Source organism: Emys orbicularis, chromosome 15, assembly GCF_028017835.1.
Source record: "Emys orbicularis isolate rEmyOrb1 chromosome 15, rEmyOrb1.hap1, whole genome shotgun sequence".
NCBI classification, from domain to species: domain Eukaryota; kingdom Metazoa; phylum Chordata; order Testudines; family Emydidae; genus Emys; species Emys orbicularis.
Genome location: NC_088697.1, coordinates 27,020,673 through 27,043,514, shown reverse-complemented (window position 1 = coordinate 27,043,514; position 22,842 = coordinate 27,020,673). Strand labels below are relative to the sequence as shown.

General features: G+C 48.8%; 1 protein-coding gene across 1 annotated transcript in view; it reads left to right on the top strand.

The window, feature by feature from the left end:
- The window catches only part of GRIK4 (glutamate ionotropic receptor kainate type subunit 4), a 108,267-nt gene that overhangs the window by 50,780 nt on the left and 34,645 nt on the right, over nt 1-22,842 (top strand). The window contains exons 7-11 of the mRNA XM_065417050.1: nt 1,241-1,402; nt 8,803-8,955; nt 10,509-10,613; nt 21,211-21,318; nt 22,480-22,683. Coding sequence (XP_065273122.1) covers nt 1,241-1,402; nt 8,803-8,955; nt 10,509-10,613; nt 21,211-21,318; nt 22,480-22,683 — 732 coding nt within the window. The remainder of the gene's footprint in view (nt 1-1,240; nt 1,403-8,802; nt 8,956-10,508; nt 10,614-21,210; nt 21,319-22,479; nt 22,684-22,842) is intronic.

The window sequence follows — 22,842 nt, the reverse complement described above, 5'->3', positions numbered from 1 at the left end:
CCATGGTCTGTCACCCCAGAAGGGCTGGAAATCCTCCATCGGTTTGGATGGACAACTGTATACCTTGCACTGTACCTGTCTGGAGCTCTCAGCCGTAGCAGGGAACACTTGTGATTCCCAGATGAGTGATGCAGCCTGGAAACTGAGTGTGGTCACAGATCTCTCTAGGGACAGGAGCAGTTCTGTGGCTTGGGCTCCTCTGTCTGAAAAGTGCAGCGATCCCTTGGGCCTTTTGGAGAAGCAAGCCATGGAGGAGATTAGCAGGGAGGGCTGGCCCAGGACAGCATTTCTCCATCAAAGCAGTTTGCGGAATTAGGGGAGCCATTGCTGGAGTGGATGTAGCACTAAATGTGCCGGAGTGACGGGCCTGGATGCCGAGGGTCTTTATTAGTCTGCAGAAAGATACTGCCTGGGTGGTGGCAGGTGCCACGGGGGCTTGGGAGGAATATACAAGAACAGAAACATTTGCATGGAGAGAAAACTTTGTTGCAAGGGCCTTGGTGCCTCCTTGAGCTGGGCTCTCCGCCGCATACAGAACTCCGACCCCTTTGGATCGGGCTTCTCTCTGACTGTCCTAACAGTTTACCCGTTCAGTTGAAAGACTCCAGTCTCTCCCTCACTAGCCCTCGCATCGCACTGATTCTCTTACTGCACAGAGGGGTGATGCTGCTGTGCCAGAGGGGGCCACACAGATGGCATCCCTGTGGCCCAGCTGGGCACGGCACTTCCCTTTTCAGCACTCAGTTTGACATTGTATTAACCATGCTTCTCGGGCATGAGATCGCTGTGCTTTACTTAAGCACTGCTGCTGGGAATGTGGCTTCATCCTTCCCCAGCCCTACACAAGCTTCCCTCTTACCAGCGGGCTTCAGCTCCGCTCCGGAGCACCCACCGCAAGGGAATGAGAAGGGAGGTGCCAAAACCCACCGAGTCTTTGGCCTCTTTGCACAGCTTGCCACTTGTGGGGGTGGGCTTAGCTCATGTGCCCATTAAAAGCTTGAGAGAGGAATCCACCCGCCTTCACGTCACAGCCAATTAACAGCCATCGTATGACGCTGACTTTTGGTTACCAGTTGCCTGGGCCTGGCGGATTTAAACTGTCAATCTAGAGGTGGTAAACCCCAACTGCAAGTCCTCCCAGCTGTCTTGGAGAGCCATCCCTCCCTTCATTCACATTGTGAGCCTTTAAGTATCTGCCGCTGTCTCCTAATGCTCTTTTCTGTTTGCTGGGATGCTTTAGGAGTTCTCGCTCCAGCAATTGGACAGCTTTCTGGATGACCGGGTTAACATCCTGGGATTTTCCACCTTCAACCAGTCTCATGCTTTCTTCCAAGAGTTTGTCCAGAGCCTCAACCTGTCGTGGCAGGAGAACTGTGATCACGCTCCCTTTACTGGGCCGGCCGTAAGTAAAAATAATCCCCACCGTTGCACTTGGAACGGCAGTCGAAGCCTGTAATGGGGCAGCAAGTGGCTGGGGCAAAGGAGACAAGCTGTGGGGGTGAGAGAGGCTGAATGGGGGACAGCTGCTAATGGAACCTAGCTAAAGAGCCCCTCAGCTGAGGAGAAGCCCTGAGGCTGGTACTAAAAGGTTCTGGAGTGGGGAGGCTTCTCGGTGGCTGTATAAAGTACGTGCCCCTGAGATGGGAGAAGGGGAGACAAGAGTAGAGATCAGGAGAGCAGGGGCACAGAGGCAGGAGAAAGAAACAGATGTGAACCAGGAGGACATCATAGGTGAGTAAAGGAGGCAGATGCGGTGTTGGGGTAACTTGTTGTGACTTAGGAGAGAGCCTCCAGCTCTGGAAAGTAGCAAGGTGAGACCCTTCAGTCTTGCCAGTGCTAAAGGAACTCTGTTAGGCAGATGCCATTAGAGCCGTAGGAGATGTAGGGAGACAAAACCTGGATAATCTAGGAGGTTCAGGGAGGAGGCCTCACAGGGCTTAGCTGAAAGCCAAAGGGCTGGGTTAGGCCTGGACGGTGCTACCTTGCATATGTCAGTGTCTCCGGATGCTGCTGCAGATTTCCCTGAAATCACAGCTGGAATCTGCCCCGCAAGGCTTCAACCAGCTTGGAAGGTTTGCGGCGCAGCTTTGCCAGATCGGGGAGGGGACAGAAAAAGCCAGCGACCAAACAATGTATGTGCTGACAAATGAAATAAAAAATCCCCTCCGTTTCCTGAGGCAGCCCCAGCGTTCCTGGAAGTCCCACTAGTCTCACTGCAAATTGACCTTACGCGAGCAAACGAGGAGTTCTCTCTACTTTGCATTTGCTTGGCACAAACTGCCAGCCCTGGTTCACACCCAACTACTACCACGCCGCTGCTCTTTGGTGTTCTAGCCAGCTCCTCCCTGACATCCTCTCCCCACCCCTCGAGCACAGGTGGCTGCAGCTAACTCACTGCCTGGTTTGCCGAATCTTGCTGCAATCTCTCCCTGGAAGCCGCCTGCTTGGGCGACAGCTGCGGGGCCGTTGAGATGCATTAAAAATAAAGCTTTTCAAACAAAAAAACCCTAGAAACCCAAGTTCTGAAGGGGAAAAATATAATCCTGGTTTCTTCCCTCCAGTTGGCCCTGAATGAGCAGAAAAGCTCTTTAGATGCAAAGGCCAGGAAGCTCCCGCCTTACCGTTTTCAGTGTATTTCGGTGTGGTGAATGGTGCTGGATTGGGAGCCTCTGTCTAAAGCCCCCATTGCTGTCATATTAATATAGCTGGATGCTCGATTCCTGCACAGAACTGGTTCAGTAGCAGGGCGGGCTTACTCCTGATCTGGTGAGGCCACCTCTAGGGGAGCATGGGAAGGAAGTTCAGTCACCCTAGCCCATTCGATCCTAATCTTCTCCACTGAGAGAGCTAGCCCTGGTGTCAGTTAATCACTGTGTGGTCTCCAATCCAGCAGGGACGGGAGGGAAACTCACCAGTTTATGTCACATCCCCCCACTACCTATCAGATTATTATGCTTTTCGGCTATTACCGACCTCACTATTATTACAGTTTATTATTGTAGCACATACAGGCCCCAACTGAGGGCAGAGCCCCATTGTGCCAGGCACTGTACGTACACATAGCAAGAGACAGCCCTTGCCCCAAAGAGCTTGCAATCTAAATAGTCGAGGTAAAGGATGGGAGAAAAGAAGGATTATTGTTCCCATTTTGCAGATGGGGAAATGAAACACAGAGAGATCAAGTAATAATATCTAGCTCTTCTCACCTCAAAGCACTTTGCCAAGGAGGTCAGTGTCTTTATCCCCATTTTACAGATGGGAAAACTGAGGCACAGGGCGACCCAGTAGCAGAGCCAGGAATAGAATTCAGGTCTCCCAAGTGTCAGTCCAGAGTCTTAACCACAAGAGCACCCTAACTGTCCTGTTTAGCGACCTAGAGGTTCTCCCTGTGGGCGTGTTCCCCCATCACCCTGGTCTCTGAGCATCATTCTTCATTCCCGAGCCATGTGGCCTCCCAGGGATAAGAACTAAACACTGCCAGACATCTGGCAGCAGGGCAGGTACAGAGGAGTTGTTAGGATGACATAAGTCAGAAGCACCACACTTATTTTCTCCCCTTCTGCCCACTAGGAGCATTATCATGGCACAATGAATTGGCCTCTGTCTTTTTCGTTTTAAACAGTTAATGTCTGACAGGTCTGCTTTTGGGAAAGTCTCTGTCTCCGTCGGGATTTGGGGATTTCCCCCCGTAGTGTAGGGGAGCTGAGGGCTCCTGGGATTGTGTAAAGAAAGGAGTTCAACATCCGGACTCGACAGGCGGTGAAGTGTAAGCTGTGAAATCCCTGGGCTTTCTTGCTAGGGATGGGTAAGAGTCTAAGGAAGGGCGGGGGAAGTTACTTCTTCAAATGCCATTCTCATTAATCACGTTGCAAGGAAAAGAAATCAGAGAAAATCATTAAAATTACAGATGGCTAGATTAGGTAATTAGAATTTAGGCTGAAACAGATGTTTGTAATTAAGTGTTTATTTCATTGAATGAAATCCAGATTGTAAAGTCTATTTCACAGGATTTTAATGGTTTTAATTCTCTGTGTTATGTTTGGGGGCAAATATACAGATGACAATGTTTCAAGAATGACTCCCCTTCACCCCTCCTAAACCTGTCTATAGTCCTCGGAGAGCAGCTTGACTTTAAACATGGCCTTGACGCGAGAGATTTTGGTAAATAAAACAAAAATCTTCTCTTTAAACTATGATGGATCTCTTTGTGTTTCTGTAAATATGTCTACACTGCAGCCGGAAGCCAGCATCCCAGCCTGAGTAGACAGATGGAAGCTAGCATGCTAAAACGAGCAGTGTGGACGTCACGGCTCGGGTGGCAGCTCTGACCCTCAGGCCTACCCAATCTCCTGGGTCCGTGCTTGGGTGGCTATCCCGAGCCTCCGCTGGAGCCGCACCATCCACCCTGTTATTTTTAGTACGCTACCTCGAGCGCCACTAGCACTGCCTACCCAGGCTCGGGGGTTCACTCCCAGCTGCTCTGTAGCTGTACCCCACAGGGCTAGATTTGGGGATTTTAGCCGCAGCCCTGTGCTGCGGCCGGCGAGGAGCTGAGCCGTGCCAGGGGGCAGAATCGAGGGCATCCTGCATCAGGAAGGTACAGCGCATTCTGGAATGCTTTGTTTGTGCCGGGCGGGGGAGGGTAACTTGTGACACATGCAGCGTGCTCCCCGCTAGCCCAGGCACTGAAGGGGGCGGAGCTATGGCTTTGGGTGCTCCATGCCCCTTTGCAAGTGAGTTGCTCCCAGGGTGCGCCATACTCACTCCTCATGCAGCTGATGACACATAGAGGAACACAACTCTACCCACGCTCCATCCCCCTCCTCCCTATCTGGGGAGCTGCTCCCCTGGTTTTCCAGCCGTGCAGTGATGTCCCTGCAAGATATGGGGGGAGGCTCTTTACTCCCCTACACCCACACGATCATGTGAGTAGGAACCACCATCAAAACCGTTGGGTCTTTCACATGCAGTGTTGCGCGGGCACTGTTCACCACAGAAGTGGCACAAAATGACAACGATCAGCACAAATCAAGAATGCACAAAAGCGAGAGACACGTGTTAATGTGCAAATTGTTTTTTGTTTTTTTTAATGTCAGAACGAAAAAAGCCATGTTTTTTTTAAATGACTCTTATCAAAGGAGGAGGAGATTTGATAAGGGGTGGAGAAGAGAGAGGGATTGGGGAAGCCAAAGTGAACGAGCTTTAAACCGGGTGGTCGGAAGAACCAAAAGATCGGCTAGCAGCTGTGCTACGGTGAAATGCAACTTAATTTTGCACAAGCGTCTTCCATGCAAACTGTATCCCAATTTGCTTGACTGAGTTAAATACAGTTAACGGAGTTTACAAATAAATAATGGCAGACGGAAATAGCAATTAGGAGGCATAGGCGAGGGAGACAATATTGTGTTTGGCTGAGATTTGAAACGAGCCGGAGAGCTGATGAGCCGGAGAGAGAGACAGAAAAGACTGCTCCAGATGGCAGAATTAGCAGAGGAGAAGGCTCTTGCACCAACAGCCATAGGAAGAAGTGGAAGTGGCATAGAGGATTCTGATACTAGGTGAGCAGAGGGAGCGAGGAGAGGACTCGAGCAGAATACAGTTCATGATTTTGGATAGGGCAAGTCCATAGTGGGCTTTAAAAGCACGTTTGTGAAATAAAGGGGGGAGCTGGTGAAGACGTTTGAGGGTGGGTACTGACATCTTTTTGTGCATGTTGCAGTATGGCTGTCCCCCAGGGTTTAAAAGCCCTGACTCAGGCCCCTCAAAATCATGAAACTGGCCTAGACTCATAGTTCTGAGCCCATGTGGATAGGGAATGGCTGGTCTGATACACAGCGTTAGAATTGGAAATCGGGTGCTTCCCAGGAAAGCTGTAAGTAGAGACAAGAGAGAGGGAAGTGTAGGACTTGGGGGATGGGGGAGGATCCCCTTAGCAGAAGTCATCACCCCTGGCAGCAAACCAAACCAAAAAGGACATGTTTGAAAAGGGAAGTGTAACGCCAGAAATACCAGCAAATTGTCTGAGGCTAAAGAGTAAAATATTCCAATCAATAATGTCAAATGCTTCACTAAGATCTACAAGCCTCTTGCTTAGTAGCTAATCAGAGATCATTAGCTGCTTAAAGAGAAGGGAAATGAAAACCCGACCAGAGACAACGGGCCAGTTTTCAGAGCTGGGGTAAGGGGATAGAAACTCCCAATGTCAGCGGAGCTGCATCTTCTTGCACCAGGTCAGAATTTGACCTGTCGCTACTGATAAGGACCCTGAGACAGCAAAGCACACGGGTAAGTCCCAGTGAAGTTAAGCGTGTGCATATGTGCTTTGCTGAACAAGAGCCAAAGCACCCAGCCGGTTGAGGATGGAGAACTCCTAGTTGCAGTAACAAGCAATGGAGCTAGGAGTGCAAGGAGATGGTTTGAGTCAATAGGGGTGAGGAGGGAGGATAGCTTCGCTCTTTTAACAACTCTGGAAAATGTAGCCCTGGAGGGGAATTCTTAAGCACAGATGTGACTATTTAGGGAGAAAGTTGGAAGTCTTATCGCCAAACACAAAAGGATAGGCAGAGAGGGATGGCATCTGACGGTTCAGACAGGGGGACTGGGAATCAGGCTGCCTGGGTTCTATTCCCAACTCTGCCGCAAACGCGTGTGTGTCCTTGGGCAAGTCACTCATCCTCTTCTGTGCCTCAGTTTACTCTTCTGCACAGTGGAGATAATGATACTTACTGACTCGCCAGGCATGGCTTGAAGCTCAGTTAATCCATAGTCGGAGAGCGCTTTGGTCGCAGAGCGGTACCGACAACAGGGTTCATCACTATTGCAGATGAGATCAATCAGATCCCAAAAGTACGAATCACGCATAATGGTTGCTACTCACGTCGCTAGATTCGCTCCTGGAAAGTGCTCACATACTGTGGTGAGGAGGGTGGGGTCAGAACATACACAGACTAGAGTAGGGAGAAAATTAGACATCGTATTAGGGGTGATGCCAGAAATACCAGCAAATTGTCTGAGCTCCATCTACCTTGATAGACCAAATGTGAGAGACGTTGAGGGGTGGGAGATGGACATTGGGGATTACTGGCATTATTAGAGCTGATGGTTAGGGTTTGCTAGCACTAAGGGTGGCAGCGTTAGTTTTTCATAGTGTCTGCGTGTACATTTCAAAGCCCTGAGTTGCTCATTAACAACCTGATACCAGACCATTGAAGTCCATTGGACTTTCGCTGTTGACTTCAGCAGGGGTAGGATCAAGCCCTAGTGGGTTAAATCTGGCTCACTTTATTCACACAGGTAAGGCGGTGGAAGCCAAAGGGTCTGCTTAACAAGACGGTCCCCCCTTCGGGTGACTGGGAAGTGAATAAATGTGTTCAGGCTCAGAGGGGAACCTGAGCGGTAGATATAGTTGAACTGTAAATGTCCACATATGGGGGAAGGCTCAACCAGCTAAAGAGCAAATATGTTGTTGGATGCTGCAACGGTAGAGCGGAGACTCTTTGAAGAGGGAGGTAGGAAAAGGGAGCTTTGACAGTAATGAGATGTGGCAACCAAGTGCCAATGCAGTCAGGAAGTGACGATAATTGAAAGTGAAATCTTAGTCATAACAATGAAGAGGAGATAGAAAATGACCGGTTGTTAACTTGATCAAAAACTTCGAAACAATTGTGCACGGGGAACGTAACGCTCCGCATGAGACAAGATGGTAAATAGAAGTGATTAGAAGTAAGTGGGTCGAAGAGGGGACAGTCAATATGGATTCTGAAATCTCCTATAGCAATAATTCTTTTAGAGGGACGACCGGCAGTAGAAAAGGGGACCAGATAATTATGGTAAAGGGATTAAGAGGCCAGTGTGGGGACTGGAGGACATAGAAGGGAAGGGAAGCAGATAAGAGCAGAAGGGAGGAAAGCGAGGATGCGAAGGGCAATAAGAAGAAACTACCCGAGATATGGAGGGTAAGGTAATAAGCATGAGAAGAGGAGGAGGAAGTCCAAGGAATGGACTCGAATCAGGAATGGCAACATGAGTTACGCCTACCACAATGATTGACGTGGAGATGCCAAAAGAATGATGATTAAAGGAGTCTATAGGCCTGATTCTCCGCTGCCCTGCCCTTGTGCAATGACTCACACCTAAGAACGTAAAGGCCATACTAGAGACCAATGCTCCATCTATCCTGTCTTCCGATAGCGGCCAGTGCCAGATGCTTCAGAGGGAATGAACAGAACAGGACAATTATCCAGTGATCCATCCCCTGTCGTCCACTCCCAGCTTCTGGCAGTCAGAGGTTTAGGGACACCGAGAGCATAGAGTTGCCTCCCTGACCATCTTGGCTAATAGCCATTGATGGACCTAGCCTCCATGAACTTATCTAGTTCTGTACCAAATCAGAATGGTAGTATTTTATGCTCACTTTGCACAAGCATGAGTGACTGCTTAAGGCACAGGGCACTGGGCAATCTGGCTCAGATGCCTTGTCTAGCTCCTTCTCACTAACCCCAGCTCAGACCGTGAATGGGATGTGAGGCGAGGTAACTCAAGGCATGACAGAGATGGTAGGGTAACTGTAGCTCCATGGTGTTGAATGGAGTCGCTGTAGGGTGTGTGAGCAGATGTAAGCTTCTCCACTGGTGTACCGTATGGGTGTGTAGATTTATTTTACAATGTGTGTGTAATTGTGTGCACACATATGGCAGAAACAATGGACTTGTTCCTTCAGTAAGTGCAGGTTGGGTCTTATTTAATTTTCCAACCTTTGCTGTTGCTCCTCTGAGCTCCCACCTCTCTCTCTCCTGTCCACAGCTCTCCTCTGCCTTGTTGTTTGATGCCGTTTATGCCGTGGTGACAGCGGTGCAGGAGCTAAACCGGAGCCAGGAGATTGGTGTGAAACCACTGTCCTGTGGATCCGCACAGATCTGGCAACATGGCACCAGCTTGATGAACTACCTGAGAATGGTGAGAAGTGACTGAAGTTTGCTGATTTATCTGTATCCACCCCCTAACTGCCAGGAGCAAAAGACATGCACATGTGAACGTGTGTGAGATGATGCCCCTGCAGTCAAAGCGCAGGATACCAACCTGTTTGAAGGTAGCGCTGTGAATGAAGGAAACAGCCATGAGAGAAATGTTTGTAACCGGCCTAGGAACTACGTGAAATTCACCAACTTTCAGGCTTTGTTGCAAACACAAAGATCAGCAAACTTTTTAAATTAAGCCGGGCTAAGCTTTGTGAATGTTCCCTACGTCCCAGTTTCAAGTGAACTTGAGCTGATTTATGGTCCCACCTTGCAACCAGGAGAAGCTCAGATATTGTAAGGTTTCAGAGTGGTAGCCGTGTTAGTCTGTATCAGCAAAAACAATGAGGAGTCCTTGTGGCACCTTAGAGACTAACAAATTTATTTGGGCGTAAGCTTTCGTGGGCTAAAATCCATCTGATGAAGCTTATGCCCAAATAAATTTGCTAGTCTCTCAGATATTGTAGATGAGTTTCTCCTGCGGGGGTGGATGAGTTGGACTTTTTTGAACTTAGGGTGTTGTGAACTCATATAGATCAAAAGTAACTACGGGTCAAAACAGAACCCCAGGTTTGAACCCCTCAGATTCCTCGAGAGTTTCAAGTTGAAGTCCCAGAAGTGAACTTGACGTGGGTTTTTTTGGTTCCAGTTTGAACATTTTTTTCTGGTTCTGCTTTGGATGCAGCTAAAATCTCATGAGAACAGCTATTCTCATGGGATTTCATCCCAAGATGGTAGAAGACTCACTGATGTGGCTTTGGTCTCGACATCTGACCCTTCCCCCCCCCACCACACACACCTTAACCTACTCCTGATTTAAACACCACCTCATTGCCCCATCCCTAATCAAATGTTCACACAAACGCCCGCAACCCCAAAATGACAGAGCTTCTCCTGCATCTTGTATCATTAACTTAGACTCATTGCTGACAAGGTGCTTGAGCAGCACTAAGCAGCATTTAAATCCGCTGTGTGGGATTTGACTTTCGGCATGGGACTCTTTGCAATGTGACCCCCTGTTAACACAAGCTTCGTGCAGTGCAATGGCATGGCACGGTTTGCCACAGAATCCCCAGCCGCCTATTTCAATGTGACACAATTAAATACGTCTGCCGCTGAGCAATGTGAAGCCTTGGGGCCATGGAGATGGAATGAGGTTACAGGGGAGGGCAGGCTGGGGCGTGGCTAAAAAGGTAATGAATGGAACCTTCATGAGAAATGGAATTCTGGAAGCCTTGCAACTTACAAGTCTTTGTTTTGTTTTGGGATATTTTTCCCTCTTCCCTGTCTCATTTCTACTCCAGGCGGATTCTGAAAGCAATTAGAATTGTCCCATGGAAATACTGTTTATACTCCATCCCCGTGGATAGATATCAGAGCTCCACAGTTCTGTCCTAGCTAACCGGGTGAACAGCAGCCACGCGCAGGCTCTGCTCAAGACTATAAGGGGGAATGATCTCAATTTGGTGCTGTAACTCACTCTCTCTTGGACAGGTAGAATTGGAAGGTCTCACCGGCCACATCGAATTCAACAGCAAAGGTCAACGGTCGAACTATGCCCTGAAAATCCTGCAGTACACACGACGTGGCTTCAGACAGGTAAGATTGGCCCTGCAGGCCTCTTCCTAGGGTCTGAACCTGCCAGGTGCTGAGTGCCTCCTAGGAGGTGCTGAGAGCCCGTCCCCACCTCCACTCCCCCTAAAGTCAATGGGAGTGGAGAGTACTCCTTGCCTTGCACAACCTGGCCCTTAGCAAGGAACAACCCCAATGCTGCTTTTAGCTGCAGCTCTCTCATTGTTCATGGCTTGGAAGGAAGTTTACAGTGAAACCCTGTGTCCCCCTTTGTGAAGAGACCACCCCAAGGCATCTCCAAGCATTTTAAATTACCGCCTTAAGGGACCATCTCTGCAGCATGACTAGCAACACCCAGCATCAGCCCCAGTGTGACAGCAGCCCTCTCTCCTAGAGGATAAGATTCAGTGCCTACAAACCATGTCCTGGATACACATACACACACAGGCCATGTCTACACACGAACTTGCACTGGTTTAAACTGGTGCAAACTGCTTTGTGGACACACTTATTTCAGATTAAGAGTGGTTTATTTCCGTTAATCTTAAACCTATCCCTAAATGATTTGGGGGAAAGTTACATGAGAAAGTTTTAGCAGTTACACAGGTATAGTTATACTGGTTTTACCCACTGTGTAGACTCTTATTTTCCTATATGAGTGGCTTTTTTTCTTTTTCAGTTTAAGTTAAATCCATCGTCAAGAGACATCAGCTAAACCAAGAAAAGGACCTGTTATTAGAGCAGGCTGGGAAATGGTTTTCCCATCCTGTGAAAATGTTCAAGATGTCAAAATTTCCCCCCTCCCAAATCAGGATGAAAAATAAAAGTCTTCACAATGTTTGGGAATCAAAAATCTGAACCTTTGTTTAGTTTGGGTCAATGGAAACATGTCGTTTTTGATTGTGGCCATTTTTTATGTATTTAAAACTTTCAAAACGAAAAGTCGATTTGAACTGGACTATGAAAGGCGACTAAATAAAATGAATCAAAACGATAACATTGAAACAAAATGTTTCAGTGGTTCCGACTGAATCAAAGCTTTGGGGGATTTTCCTTTTGTGGGAAATTTTGAAATTTCAGCCTTTTCTTCCAATTTGGAAAGATTTTTTTCCCCTCCCCCAAATATCAGAATTTCCCGTGGAATAGACATTCTGGTTCCTGACTAGCTGTAATAATCATCGCCTGAAACTGCTCGCCAATCCCTCCCATTGTTTGTTTTCCTCCCTACCCTGCACCTCCTTCTGTATTGGTGATGGGGGCTAGCTACTGTTCTCCTCCCTGTGTATTGCTTGTACGACCATCCCCTTCTGTTGGGGCACAGTCTGACTTTCATTAATTTTCAAACCTGGGTGCCTATATAAGCAGCCAGGCTTTCAGAAGTGCTGAGCACCCCCAAATCCCACTGGAGTCACTATGAGCTGCAGGAAAGCAGCACCTTTGAAAATCAGCCCACTTCTATTGATGGGCCTCAGTAAGGATTTAGGAGTCTAACTTTAGGCAAGCCATTTTGGCCAGTGAGTCTTTATGGGCACCTGGGCAGGGGTGGCTTAAGAGTGGCCCTATAGAGGAGATGACTCCTACCAACAGCAGGTGAACCCCCCCCACACACACACACTTGGTACCTCACCATTGGCTGGACTCTCTTGAAGATGGAGGATAACCGGGCAAATGCAGAGCAAAAGGAGTCTTGTTTCAGCCTGAGCAGAGGCTGGTTAGTGCACCGGGAAAGGCTCCCGGCAGACTAACTGATCGGTGGAATTACCAGAATCCAAATCACCTGGAGCACTGATCCATGCTTGCTTCCTTTTCTGCAAGAAGCACTTCATCTTTCCAGCTCATAGTGACTTTTTTTGATTGAATTATAGAATTTGTGCCATGCATGAGACATCTGCAGCCTCCACAGTCCCTTAAGTGGTTAGTCCTTGGCATATTCAATGCACCATATTCTCTCATGCTCTTGCATTGACACCTGTCTGCCCTTCGTTCACTCTCTTGTGATTGCAGCACAGTGCTCGCTCATCCCCACGTCCTCTGCTGTTGTCGTGCAGCGGCCCTCAACTCAACCCTGGTTCACTCTCTTGTGCTCTCATGGTGGTCACCCGATGCCACTATGTCTCCTGCAGAGTCGGCCTTTTGATTGCTACAGCCCTAAGCTGACGGGGGGGAGAAACTGGCCAGTGAGATTCCTTCCCCCTCCATGCACAGACACAGAGGGTATGTCTACATAGCAGGTGGGAGGCACAGTTGCAGCATACCTGAGCCCCAGCCACACTGCTAGCTCGATGAAAACTAGCTCAGGAATGCCAACACGTGCTGTCCCAGTTGCAGCGTAGACATTCCTCGAAGGGACTTCACACCAGACCCTTTGGTTGCAGAGTCATTGCAAGATCCAAGGAGCAATGAGTTGCACCAGACTCTGTGCATTTGCTGCTCTCAGTGGTGACTAGGGATATTGGTGTATTTCCAGCCTTCAACAGAGATTCAGTGTTGTGTCTCTGTGGTTCTCTTTATGGACCTCCTGGTTCTGCAGCAGAGCAGGAAACCACCACTTAATTCATTAGTGGTTGAACTAGTTATTCAACCCTTCTCTTTTGCTCGTTTTTGTTCTCCCACATTGGTATTCTTGTCGTTTTAACTTTGGCAGGAAGCTAAAATGGGACAGGGTGGAGGGGACTTACCTCACCATATGAAGAACATGGGAATTGCCAGATTGGATCAGACCCATGGTCCATTTAGCAGAGTACCCGGTCTCCAACAGCCAGCGCCAGATGTGTCTAGTGAGGTGCAAGAAACCTTACAACAATAGATCTCAAAGCGCTTTACAAATGAGATATATTATCCCCATAATATAGATGGGGAAACTGAGGCACGGCGAGGGGACATGACTGCTCGACATCACCCAGCAGGCCAGTGGCAGACCCAGGAATAGAACCTGGTCCTCTGTTCAGTGCCCTAGCCACTAGGTCACACTCCCTCTATTTCACACCTATCTATTTTTAATAAATAATAAAGAAGTGCATGTTTATTTAGGAGAGAGCCTGGAGAGCAAAGGGGGATTTCAGCTGAGGTTTGCAAGGAGGTGGAGAGATTCCAGAGGGAGGCCGTGCCACATGGCAAGAGTTTCAGAGGAGAAGGGTCCCGCAATGGCAAGATTGTCGGGTGGAGCAGAGAGGAGGACAGTGGTGGAAGCCAGGTGCCAAAGTCAGGCAGGATGATGAAGTTGTGGAGCTGAACCTGCTTACACCAGCTTGGAACTTGGCCCAGGCTCTGTAGGACTGGATGAAGCAGCTCCATGGAGGTCATGTTTTCTGGGAGAAAGCAAATCTGATATATGAAGCAGACTAGGGAGCCTCTGAACTGGGGTCTCATCTTTAATATTCCTATCTGGGCAGCTCACTGGGAAGTTACAGATCAGCCCAGTGGAAAGAACCCTTGTCTCAGAGACCACCCCTTGTCCAGATGTTTGCCAGCTGGAAGTGCCCCATCACCGAACAAAAGCAGTGACATCTTACCCATCTCTGCCTGGGACTTGGCCTCAGGAAAGTTCTTATGTTGCTGCAGCAGTTACTTTTAGCCTTGGCTGGAATGTTGCCTGCCAGTTTCTACCTGACAGCTCTGCTTTGACACTGCCTTCAGCTCCCTCTGAGTGAGCAGGGAAATGGGATGTCACTTCCCACACGGAGAGGTCTCTTACAGCATCAGTGCCCTTTTTAGCCATTTCCCTAGTCCCACTTGTTATGAACAAAAGTGACAGATCCAAACCCATCCACACTAACGAGAGTAGCCATTAGGCGGGAGCCGGGGAGCGAAATGGCTTTAAAAACCAACATGATTGCTATATTTTTTAATACATTTTAAATGTGAGGGAGAGTTTTGCCATAAATATGCAGATCCTTCTGAATCTGTGTTTTGCTGAGAGCGCTGCAGTGCAGTTTTGATTGCATGGACATCCCGGCTAGTCTTACGGCTGTGTTCCAGCTCCTGGAGAATGACTGACACGATAAAGATTTTGCCATCAGTGGGCAATCACTTTTAGGGTTTGGAATGGTGATGTAGCCGTCTTGGTCGCAGGATATTAGAGAGCTCCGTGGAGCTCGAAAATTCGTCTCTGTTGCCAAAAGAAGTTGGTCCAATAAAAGATATCCCCTGACCCACCTTGTCTCTCTTTTAGGGTTTGGAGGCAGACTCATTTTCCATGATGCAAAAGAACTTTCTATTTGTTGAACAAAGCTGGTAAATGGTCCAGTCCCATGTTTCACACACCCAGGGTCTGCCTGCAGATGACAGTGTTTAAACATGCTGCTGCAATACAATATCAAGGTGTAAAGAGCAGTTCTGCATGAAGAGCAGTGACTGGATAAGAGGCATCCCGGGGTTCCCTGTTTGTGTATCAATGATGCCAGATCAAGCTTTCTTGGTTTCCAAGTAGCGAAATGCTTTGCCTTGCTTTTCCCTAATGGCCAGTGCTGCAGACTTCCCCCTGGAAGTCAGGCTGGGTTCTTTTATCTCACAAACCCTCACCAGAAGTAAGGATTGTACAGACCAAATTTTGACTTGAATTACTTCTGTTCACTGCCGTTGTCTCCTAAGTACACCCATCCAGAAACAGGGATGGTGCTGTGTGACTTACATGACCAGTCCCAACCAAGCAACATACATGGAATGTCCAATGGGGAGAGTCTGATAGCACAGCACAAAGCGAATGGGATTCATGAAAGATCCCATCAGAGCCTCGAAGAATCAGTGCATTCTTGAAAATCCCAGTCTACTGGGAGCAATAGGTGGAGCCAAAAAAGGCAACCTTTTCTACTGCAGGTTATGCACCATAGGCAGCTAAGTAAGTGGCCTGCTTTTCAGAGGTATCCCGCTGGAGTTAAGCTTTGCAAACAGCCCACCAGCAAGAGGTGATCAATTACTACAGGTTATGCTGACAAGGCACCTGGACAATGGAAAGCCCTGCTGGTGTTGGCTGCCTGGTCTCAATGTGTGGTGGCCTTAAATAAACCATCCCCTGTCAAAAGCCTGTCCAGGTGACCTTATTCTGCACAATACTGGTTTGTATTCCAGTGGCCGCATAATTCCTCAGCTGGGCCTCTACCTCTGAGCTGGAGGTCAGGCCATTGCCCAGAGGGCATATTAAGGTTAAGCAGGGCCCAGATCCACCCAAGTTACAAGCCCTCCAAGCAGGCTCTTATACCCTGCTTGCCCCATGCTCAGGCTCTCCCTTTCAGGCCCCCAAAACATGTCTTCCCCCCAGATGAAACATCCCAGCCCACCAGCCTCACCAATTCATCTGGACCCCCTCCAACCGTGAAGCCCAGTTCCTGCCCAGCTGGGTACCTCTCACCCAAGTAGGAGGTGCCGGTCCAGGTTTCTGAAATCCAGTGCTGGATCCTGCAAGGTGCTGAGCATGCCTTCAGTTCTCAGCGTTTTCAAGTGGGCATTAAGGGCCCTCCAACCCCAGCAGCAGTATAAGGCTTTGAGATTAGAATAGCTCTAGTGGGCTGCTGATTATTCTCCAATTTTCCTCTTCTCAGCCAACCGTGGGAGAAATTCCCATATTATTATATATTGAATAAATAAATGAATAGTTAGAAATCGTTTAAGTAAACCCACCACTCAGGAGCAAACCCTTGTGTCCTGGGGACAAACTGCTCCCAAGGGTCAAATTAGCTGACTTCTGTCTAGTGTTGTTTGAAGCATCCTTGTTGCCTTTTTAACAGGCTCATGCTCCCTGCCCATGTCTGTCTCTTTCAGCCACAGGGGCTTCCAGCTCATCAGCTTTGAGAGAAAATTCACCAGAAGTTGAAGCTGATCCAGATTTCAGCGAGCAAACAAATTAGAGACTCTCCGATTTTCAAACTCCTCGTTGCTTTTGGGCAGGAGAGCCAGGGCATTACGTGTTTAACTTTTAATAGATTTATGTCATGCACTGAACGCATTTCCGTATTTAGTTTCGCTTGTGGAAATATTTTCCCAGCTGCACGAGAGCCCTCTGTTCACGAGATGCCGGATAAGGCAGAAGCTCATTAGCGTGTGTCTGGGATCTGGAGATCTGACAGGGGCTGACTTTGTACATTTCTTTTTGCTTTCTCTCCCCTTCCCACCCTTTAAAAAGCATTGTAGCATCTCTCTGGAGTTTAGATTAAACTCTGGGGACTGGGATTTGGCACTTTAAAAGGGGGAAGACGGGGGATGTGTTGTAGGTGACCCCTAGGAGAGGAAGGAAATTTGGATGGGGAATTAATGGCAAGACTGGGATTAGAACCCACCAATCTTCACAGCCTCACCTCCAGGAGACACCACATTCCCTCCCTGTGTGGGTGTGTCTAATTATCCACTTATGTGCAAAAAGGCCTCCATGCCTTAACATAGAGTGTTGGGGATGGCAGGAGGGTGCCTAATTGGTATGCTGATGAGATGCAGATGAGCTGACAGATCAGAGACCCTCTGTAATTACCGCCACTTCAACCCATCAAGCCCTTTTAGCATATAAATGGCTAAGCAGCTGCCTCAGGACCTGTGCTCCTCCCTACCTACTCCCCGCCCCAGCCTCTGGTGAGGGTTCTGGGCCCGATCCTGCAAAGGAATGAGTGCCCTTGTCTCCCATGGACTTCCTTATAGTCTGATGGTACTCAGCACCTCATGGGAGGCTCTTAGCAAAGGATTAGGCCCTCAGTAGACAACTCCTGGAGGTTATTGCCCCAGCTAAGGAACGGGTCCTGGGAATGAGCTGGGCATGGGGGTTGTCACCCTGGCCAGGGAGTGGGCTGGGGGGAGGGAATGTTGCCTTAACTGGGGAGTGGGCAGAGGTTGCCCCAAGGGGAGAGTAGGCAGGGGGGACCCTGGCTAGGAGGTGGACCAGGATGGCACCAGGGATGGTCACATTAGCTGGGGAGTGGGCTGGGGTCTCCCCAGCTGGGAAGTGGGCCAGAGAGACCCACAGGTTTGTCACATGTGACTGTTAGTCATGCAGGTTTAATAGGTGACCCTCCACGTGTTACCTGCCAGCCCCTCTGAGCATGCTAGACATTCAGTGGCTGTGAGCTCACTGTCCTGCAAACAGGGGTCTTCCAGCATCCTTTAGAAGCAGCAGGCCTGGCAGATTTGTGCAGCCACCTCCAAGTTTCTGTTCTGCAAGGGATTCTAATCCCCCTCTCTCTTTGGGCTGATAAGGAGCCGTTTGCCAAGTGCCTAATTATGTCTCCTGCCGGAAACCTCCCCTACCTGTTAGCATCAACAAGGCTCTTCAAATGCAAACTCTCTTTCTCGGGCATGAGAAGTGTGTTTGTTGGGGTGTGTGATGAATGAACTCAGCAGGACGCTGCTTGCTAATCAGAGCTCAGAGGAAATCCACCTTCATTGCTCTGGAGGTGCCTAGCTGTTTCAAGGCATTTTCAGGGCCAGCTTTACCCTGGTCCCTAGTTGCAGGGGTAAAGATGGGGGCGGGGGGAGCTTGTTGCCTCAGAAGATTACAGAACGGTCTCACCATGTCATCTCTCCCTGACATCACCTGCTGCTCAGGCCTGCGGGGAGCCGCCAAAAAAGCATGTCATGAAAATCCTTCGTTTGAGTGGTGTTTTATCATCTTGTGCTTTAAGGGGTTGGGAAGCTCAGGCTCGTTAGTGCCGATCCCTGTCAACCAGGGGAATTTAAGGGATTGAAGGAGTGGGACTGGAACACCAGGCTCCTCTCACGTGAGCTGGCGGCCATTTTCTATGGAGATGATAAACCTGTGTTGGTGTCACGCATTACGATAACTCCTTTGTGGGGCAGCGAAGTCAAGAGACCTTGTCTGCCCAGGGAGGTTAAGGAGGGATGCAGTCAAGGCTGCTGTCTTGTTCTTCGCAGGTTCAGCTGCCCTGTCTGAATGCACATTATTTGTATCACAGTAATGCCTTGAGGCCCTAACAGAGGTCAGGGCCTGAGTATGGTAGGTACTGTACATACACCTGGTAACAGACAGTCCCTGCCCAAAAGAGCTTACAATCTAAATAGGCAAGACAGACAAAGGAAGGGCAATTATCCCCATTTTACAGAGGAGGAAACTAGATTAAGTGACTTGCCCCAGGCCACACAGGGAGTCTAGAGCAGAGCCAGAAGTTGAATCCAGGTCTCCTGAGTCCTTGTCTAGTCAGGGTACATCTGTACAGCCCATGGCAGCAAGCCTCCCAGCCAGGGCCCACAGACTCAGGCGTGTGGGACTCACTTTATGTAGCCATGTAGACGCTGCAACTCAAGGTGGAGCTCGGGCTCTGAAGCCTAGGGTAGGGGGTGGGCCTCAGAGCCGAGCCCCAGCCTGAGAAGCAACGTCAAAGCTCTTTCCAAACCGTTATTTTTAACACGGTAGAGTGAGACCCACACGCCTGAGTCTGTCGACCCAGGCTGGGAGGCTGTGTAAACATATCCTCAGGGTCTTAATCACAAGGCCATTTTACCCAGTTGTGGATAGGGTATCTGATTGTTTTCTGAGGTGTATTGAAGAGATTTTGTTGGTGGTTCTTTATGTATATATAAATAACCATATGTATATGTATGTATATATATGTATGTATATATATATGATTAAAATTACCTTGGCATCTGCATTTGAGAGAGAAAAGATCTGAGAATCCTAGTAATCTTCCAGTACATTAAACTTCAGAAACACTGAGCGTTGTGGGGAGTCAATTAGTGCCATTACTGTACCATCAAGGGAGTCAGTACCAAGCACAGCACGGAGTGGGAATAACCTTGGCATATCGATGTATTTAGCCTCAGTGCTATGCTACAAGAAGGGTCAAATCATCTGTCATGCTAGAGGAAGAGGAGGCAGTCAATTACAGTATGCCAGCAGGGAAGGGAAGAATCTGACAACAGCAAGAGTTGTTAAAATTAAAGATAATCTGTCACTAATCTCCAGTTATCAGATCTGACAAAATAATGCATTACTGAGAACTGATCGCTATCTTAGAGAAGCAAGTGTAGAGGGAATGTTGTCTAGTCGTTATAGCAAGTGACTGGGGCCTTGTGATAAAGTCCAGTGTAGCTAAAATCCATCGTGTTACCCGAGTTTAAAGGCTTGATCCTGCATCTATAGACGTGAATGACAAAACTCCCATGGACTTCAGTGCAGTGTCTGCCCCAGACTGATTATTGCACTCAGCCAAGGCACAATGAAAGCCGTTTCAGTGCATCTATATTAGGGGGTTGCACAGATGTAACTAGATTGATTTTGAGTTAAACCGAGGCTGATTTTCTAATAGAGGTCAACGAGGTCTGCTTGGGTCAGTACTAGAGCATCATGGAACAGATGACCTTTGCTCCAAAGAGTTCCTTGCAGGCACCCCAAACATTATGGGGTCATCACCTAGCTATTAGGGCAGCAGTACAAGAAAGACAACTCGCCTCAGCAAGGTCAAGGGGTTTACTCCACAGTCAGCTCTGCAACATGCCGAGGGCTGGGATCTTATAAGGCGCAGAGAGGCTTCCCAGTGGGAAAGGGACTCTGCCAAGGGTGGAATGGATGAGGCTGGCTGCCTGTTACATGACCTTGTTGTGGTATTCTCCTGGACACGCATGTCATAGCGTCAGGTAGGATTTATATGTCTCTTCCATGGCGTTGGACGGGAAATTGGTTTTAATGCAATAACACCGAGGTTTGGATAGGGTGGCTTAGTCTCCGTGTAGAATTGTTGGGGCTGATTGGCCTAAAGTGCTGTAGTTTGGGGGGTTAATTAATCTCCAGGCGGCAGTACGGGTGGGGGCTTGGGGAGATTAGTCACTGTGCAGTGCTGCTGCGGCTGTGGGTTAGTTTCTAAGCACGTTGTTAAGGTGACACCACATGGCAGGATTACAAGACGTTTGTGTCAGCACTGCACCGGTTGGGTCTGATATTTGGTAATGGAGGCCAGGAGGCTGTGATACTACTTCCTGTAGGGCTTATCCTCCAAGGATCTTAGAGTACTTTACCATGACTTGAGCCTATTGGCCCCCTTTGAGGTCAGTCATGTATTGTGATCCCCTTCAGATGGGTAGCTGGGAGGAAAAGTCACTCGCCCAAGGCTGCCTGGTGAATCAGGGTCAGAACCAGGAACAGAACGTCCGAGGTAAAATGCTGGTGGGGAGAAAGCACTGTGGTTTCTATGAGGATGAATCACTGGTGGGGGTATAGCATTGATCCCACCTAGCTACCTTGGGCTAAAACCACAGGGCCTTGTTTCCACTGGGATTTCACAGCAGGATAGCTCAAGTGCGTAGTTATCTTGTGTTAAAAACACACCAGTGAAGACAAAGCTTTAGTCCTGGTGCATCAAATAGCAGTAAGCACCCCATCCCCCTCCTGTGCACCTCTCCGAATCAGGCGCCTGGCTGTGGTCACAGTATAGATGCCTGGATCAACCGCTAGCAATTTGAACCTGGGTGGTTCTTAGCGCGGTGGCACGGGTGGTGTGTGCCAAGGCTGCCTACCAGCGGCATAATCTCTCTGCCATAATGTTGGTGGGGTGCACTGTAAAGGTAATGGAGCGTTAATAAATATCTTTCACAGGGCTGGCCTGATCCTTGTCAGACCTAGGAGCCATATGGTAGGCGCGTATGGTAATTTGCACTGTAAATTTCATTATTCTGCTCTTTACCCCTACAGATTGGCCACTGGCACGTTTCTGAAGGACTTACCATGGACAACAGAATCTTCTCCTCCAACATATCGGATAGTCTCTTCAACACCACTCTCATCATCACCACCATCCTGGTAAGTGAGGGGGTCACCGACAGTTCCCGTTAGCTCTTCTCCAGCCTGGCGTCTAGGGATGTCATTCTCAATCAGCCAGGATATTATTCCCTTCTTCCACCCCTCCTCTGCCCCCTGCATTCAGCGCTGCACGCTGATTTCATAAAGAACAGACGATCAAATCTCTAATTACAGCACTGAGGACAATTTATGACAGTGTAATTAAACTCAAGTTGATGTTTCATATGGAAATGATATTTGATGAGTTCAGAAGCAGCTGGGGAGAGGGCTGTGATGGGGATAAGTTGCAATTTTAAATTCATCTCCGAGTGATGCTCTTGTTCCGGATACAGCTGTTAGGTGGGGCGGGAGAATTGTCCCTTCTCTCCATAAAAATTACTAAAAATGAGTAAGATGAAGATAATTGGAATAGACTGGGACTGTGAGGGTGCAGCCACCACCATCCTCACCTTACCAAGTCCTTGTGCTGCCTGCCCCCCATCTTGCCCAGAGTCCACTACCCCCCTGAGGTTTTACCAGTGCCCCTGCTGCTAACACATACACACCCGTGAAACACGCTGGGAGCCAGTTCTGTGGGTCCAGATGAGCTCTGTTTGAATCAAGACCCAAACTACAGCAGATATGTCCTTATACTGACTTTCCCTCCCTAACTCTCCAGCCACCAAGCCTGTGACTATGGAAGCCAGTTTGACACATACACACACCCCAGCACAATTTAGAGCAGCCTTGGGGCTGCTCTAAATTATTTCCAGCTAGTTCAAGATTGCTGGAACTGTGGCCATGCCCTAGAATGCCCTCTACACCTTGGTAGATCAGACATGTCCAGAGAATTCCACCAACACAGGAAGGACCAGGAGCAAATGTCACAGAACTACCTACGCTTTCTTTACACCACCTATGGATTTTCTTAGGCAAGCAGAATCCACAACTGGTACTTGAAGCCAGCTTTTGGTCCCCTCTTGCACCCCAATCCCACGAGGAGGTCAAAGGGACAGAGCAGGACTGAAGATCTGGCCAGTATCTTTTGCCAGAGCTCCTGCCTCCCGTGGCACTTCCCAGTGAGCCCCCTTCATCAGCCCCGCTTACTGATTCACGCTAAATGCAGCGCTGTTGTGATCCCATGGCTAAGATGGGAATGACAGCTGCCCAGTTTCGATGCAGGAAAACCCTTATTTAATGCTGAAGGAGAACCACCAGGCGCTGGAGGGGAACGACCGCTATGAAGGCTTCTGCATGGACATGTTGAAGGAGCTGGCGGAGATCCTGCACTTCAACTACAAGATCCGCCTGGTTGGTGACGGGGTGTATGGCGTGCCCGAGGCGAACGGCACCTGGACTGGCATGGTCGGAGAGCTCATTGCTCGGGTGAGTGAGACAGCCTTTATAAGAGTTAAATAACTCAACAGCAAAGGGCTTCAGTACTTATAAGGGATCATAAGATGATGATGATGATGATGGTGGTTTTATTCAGTAAATGAGAATCTGACATGAAGATCTGCGTTAAAAGGGTTTTTTTCATAATTG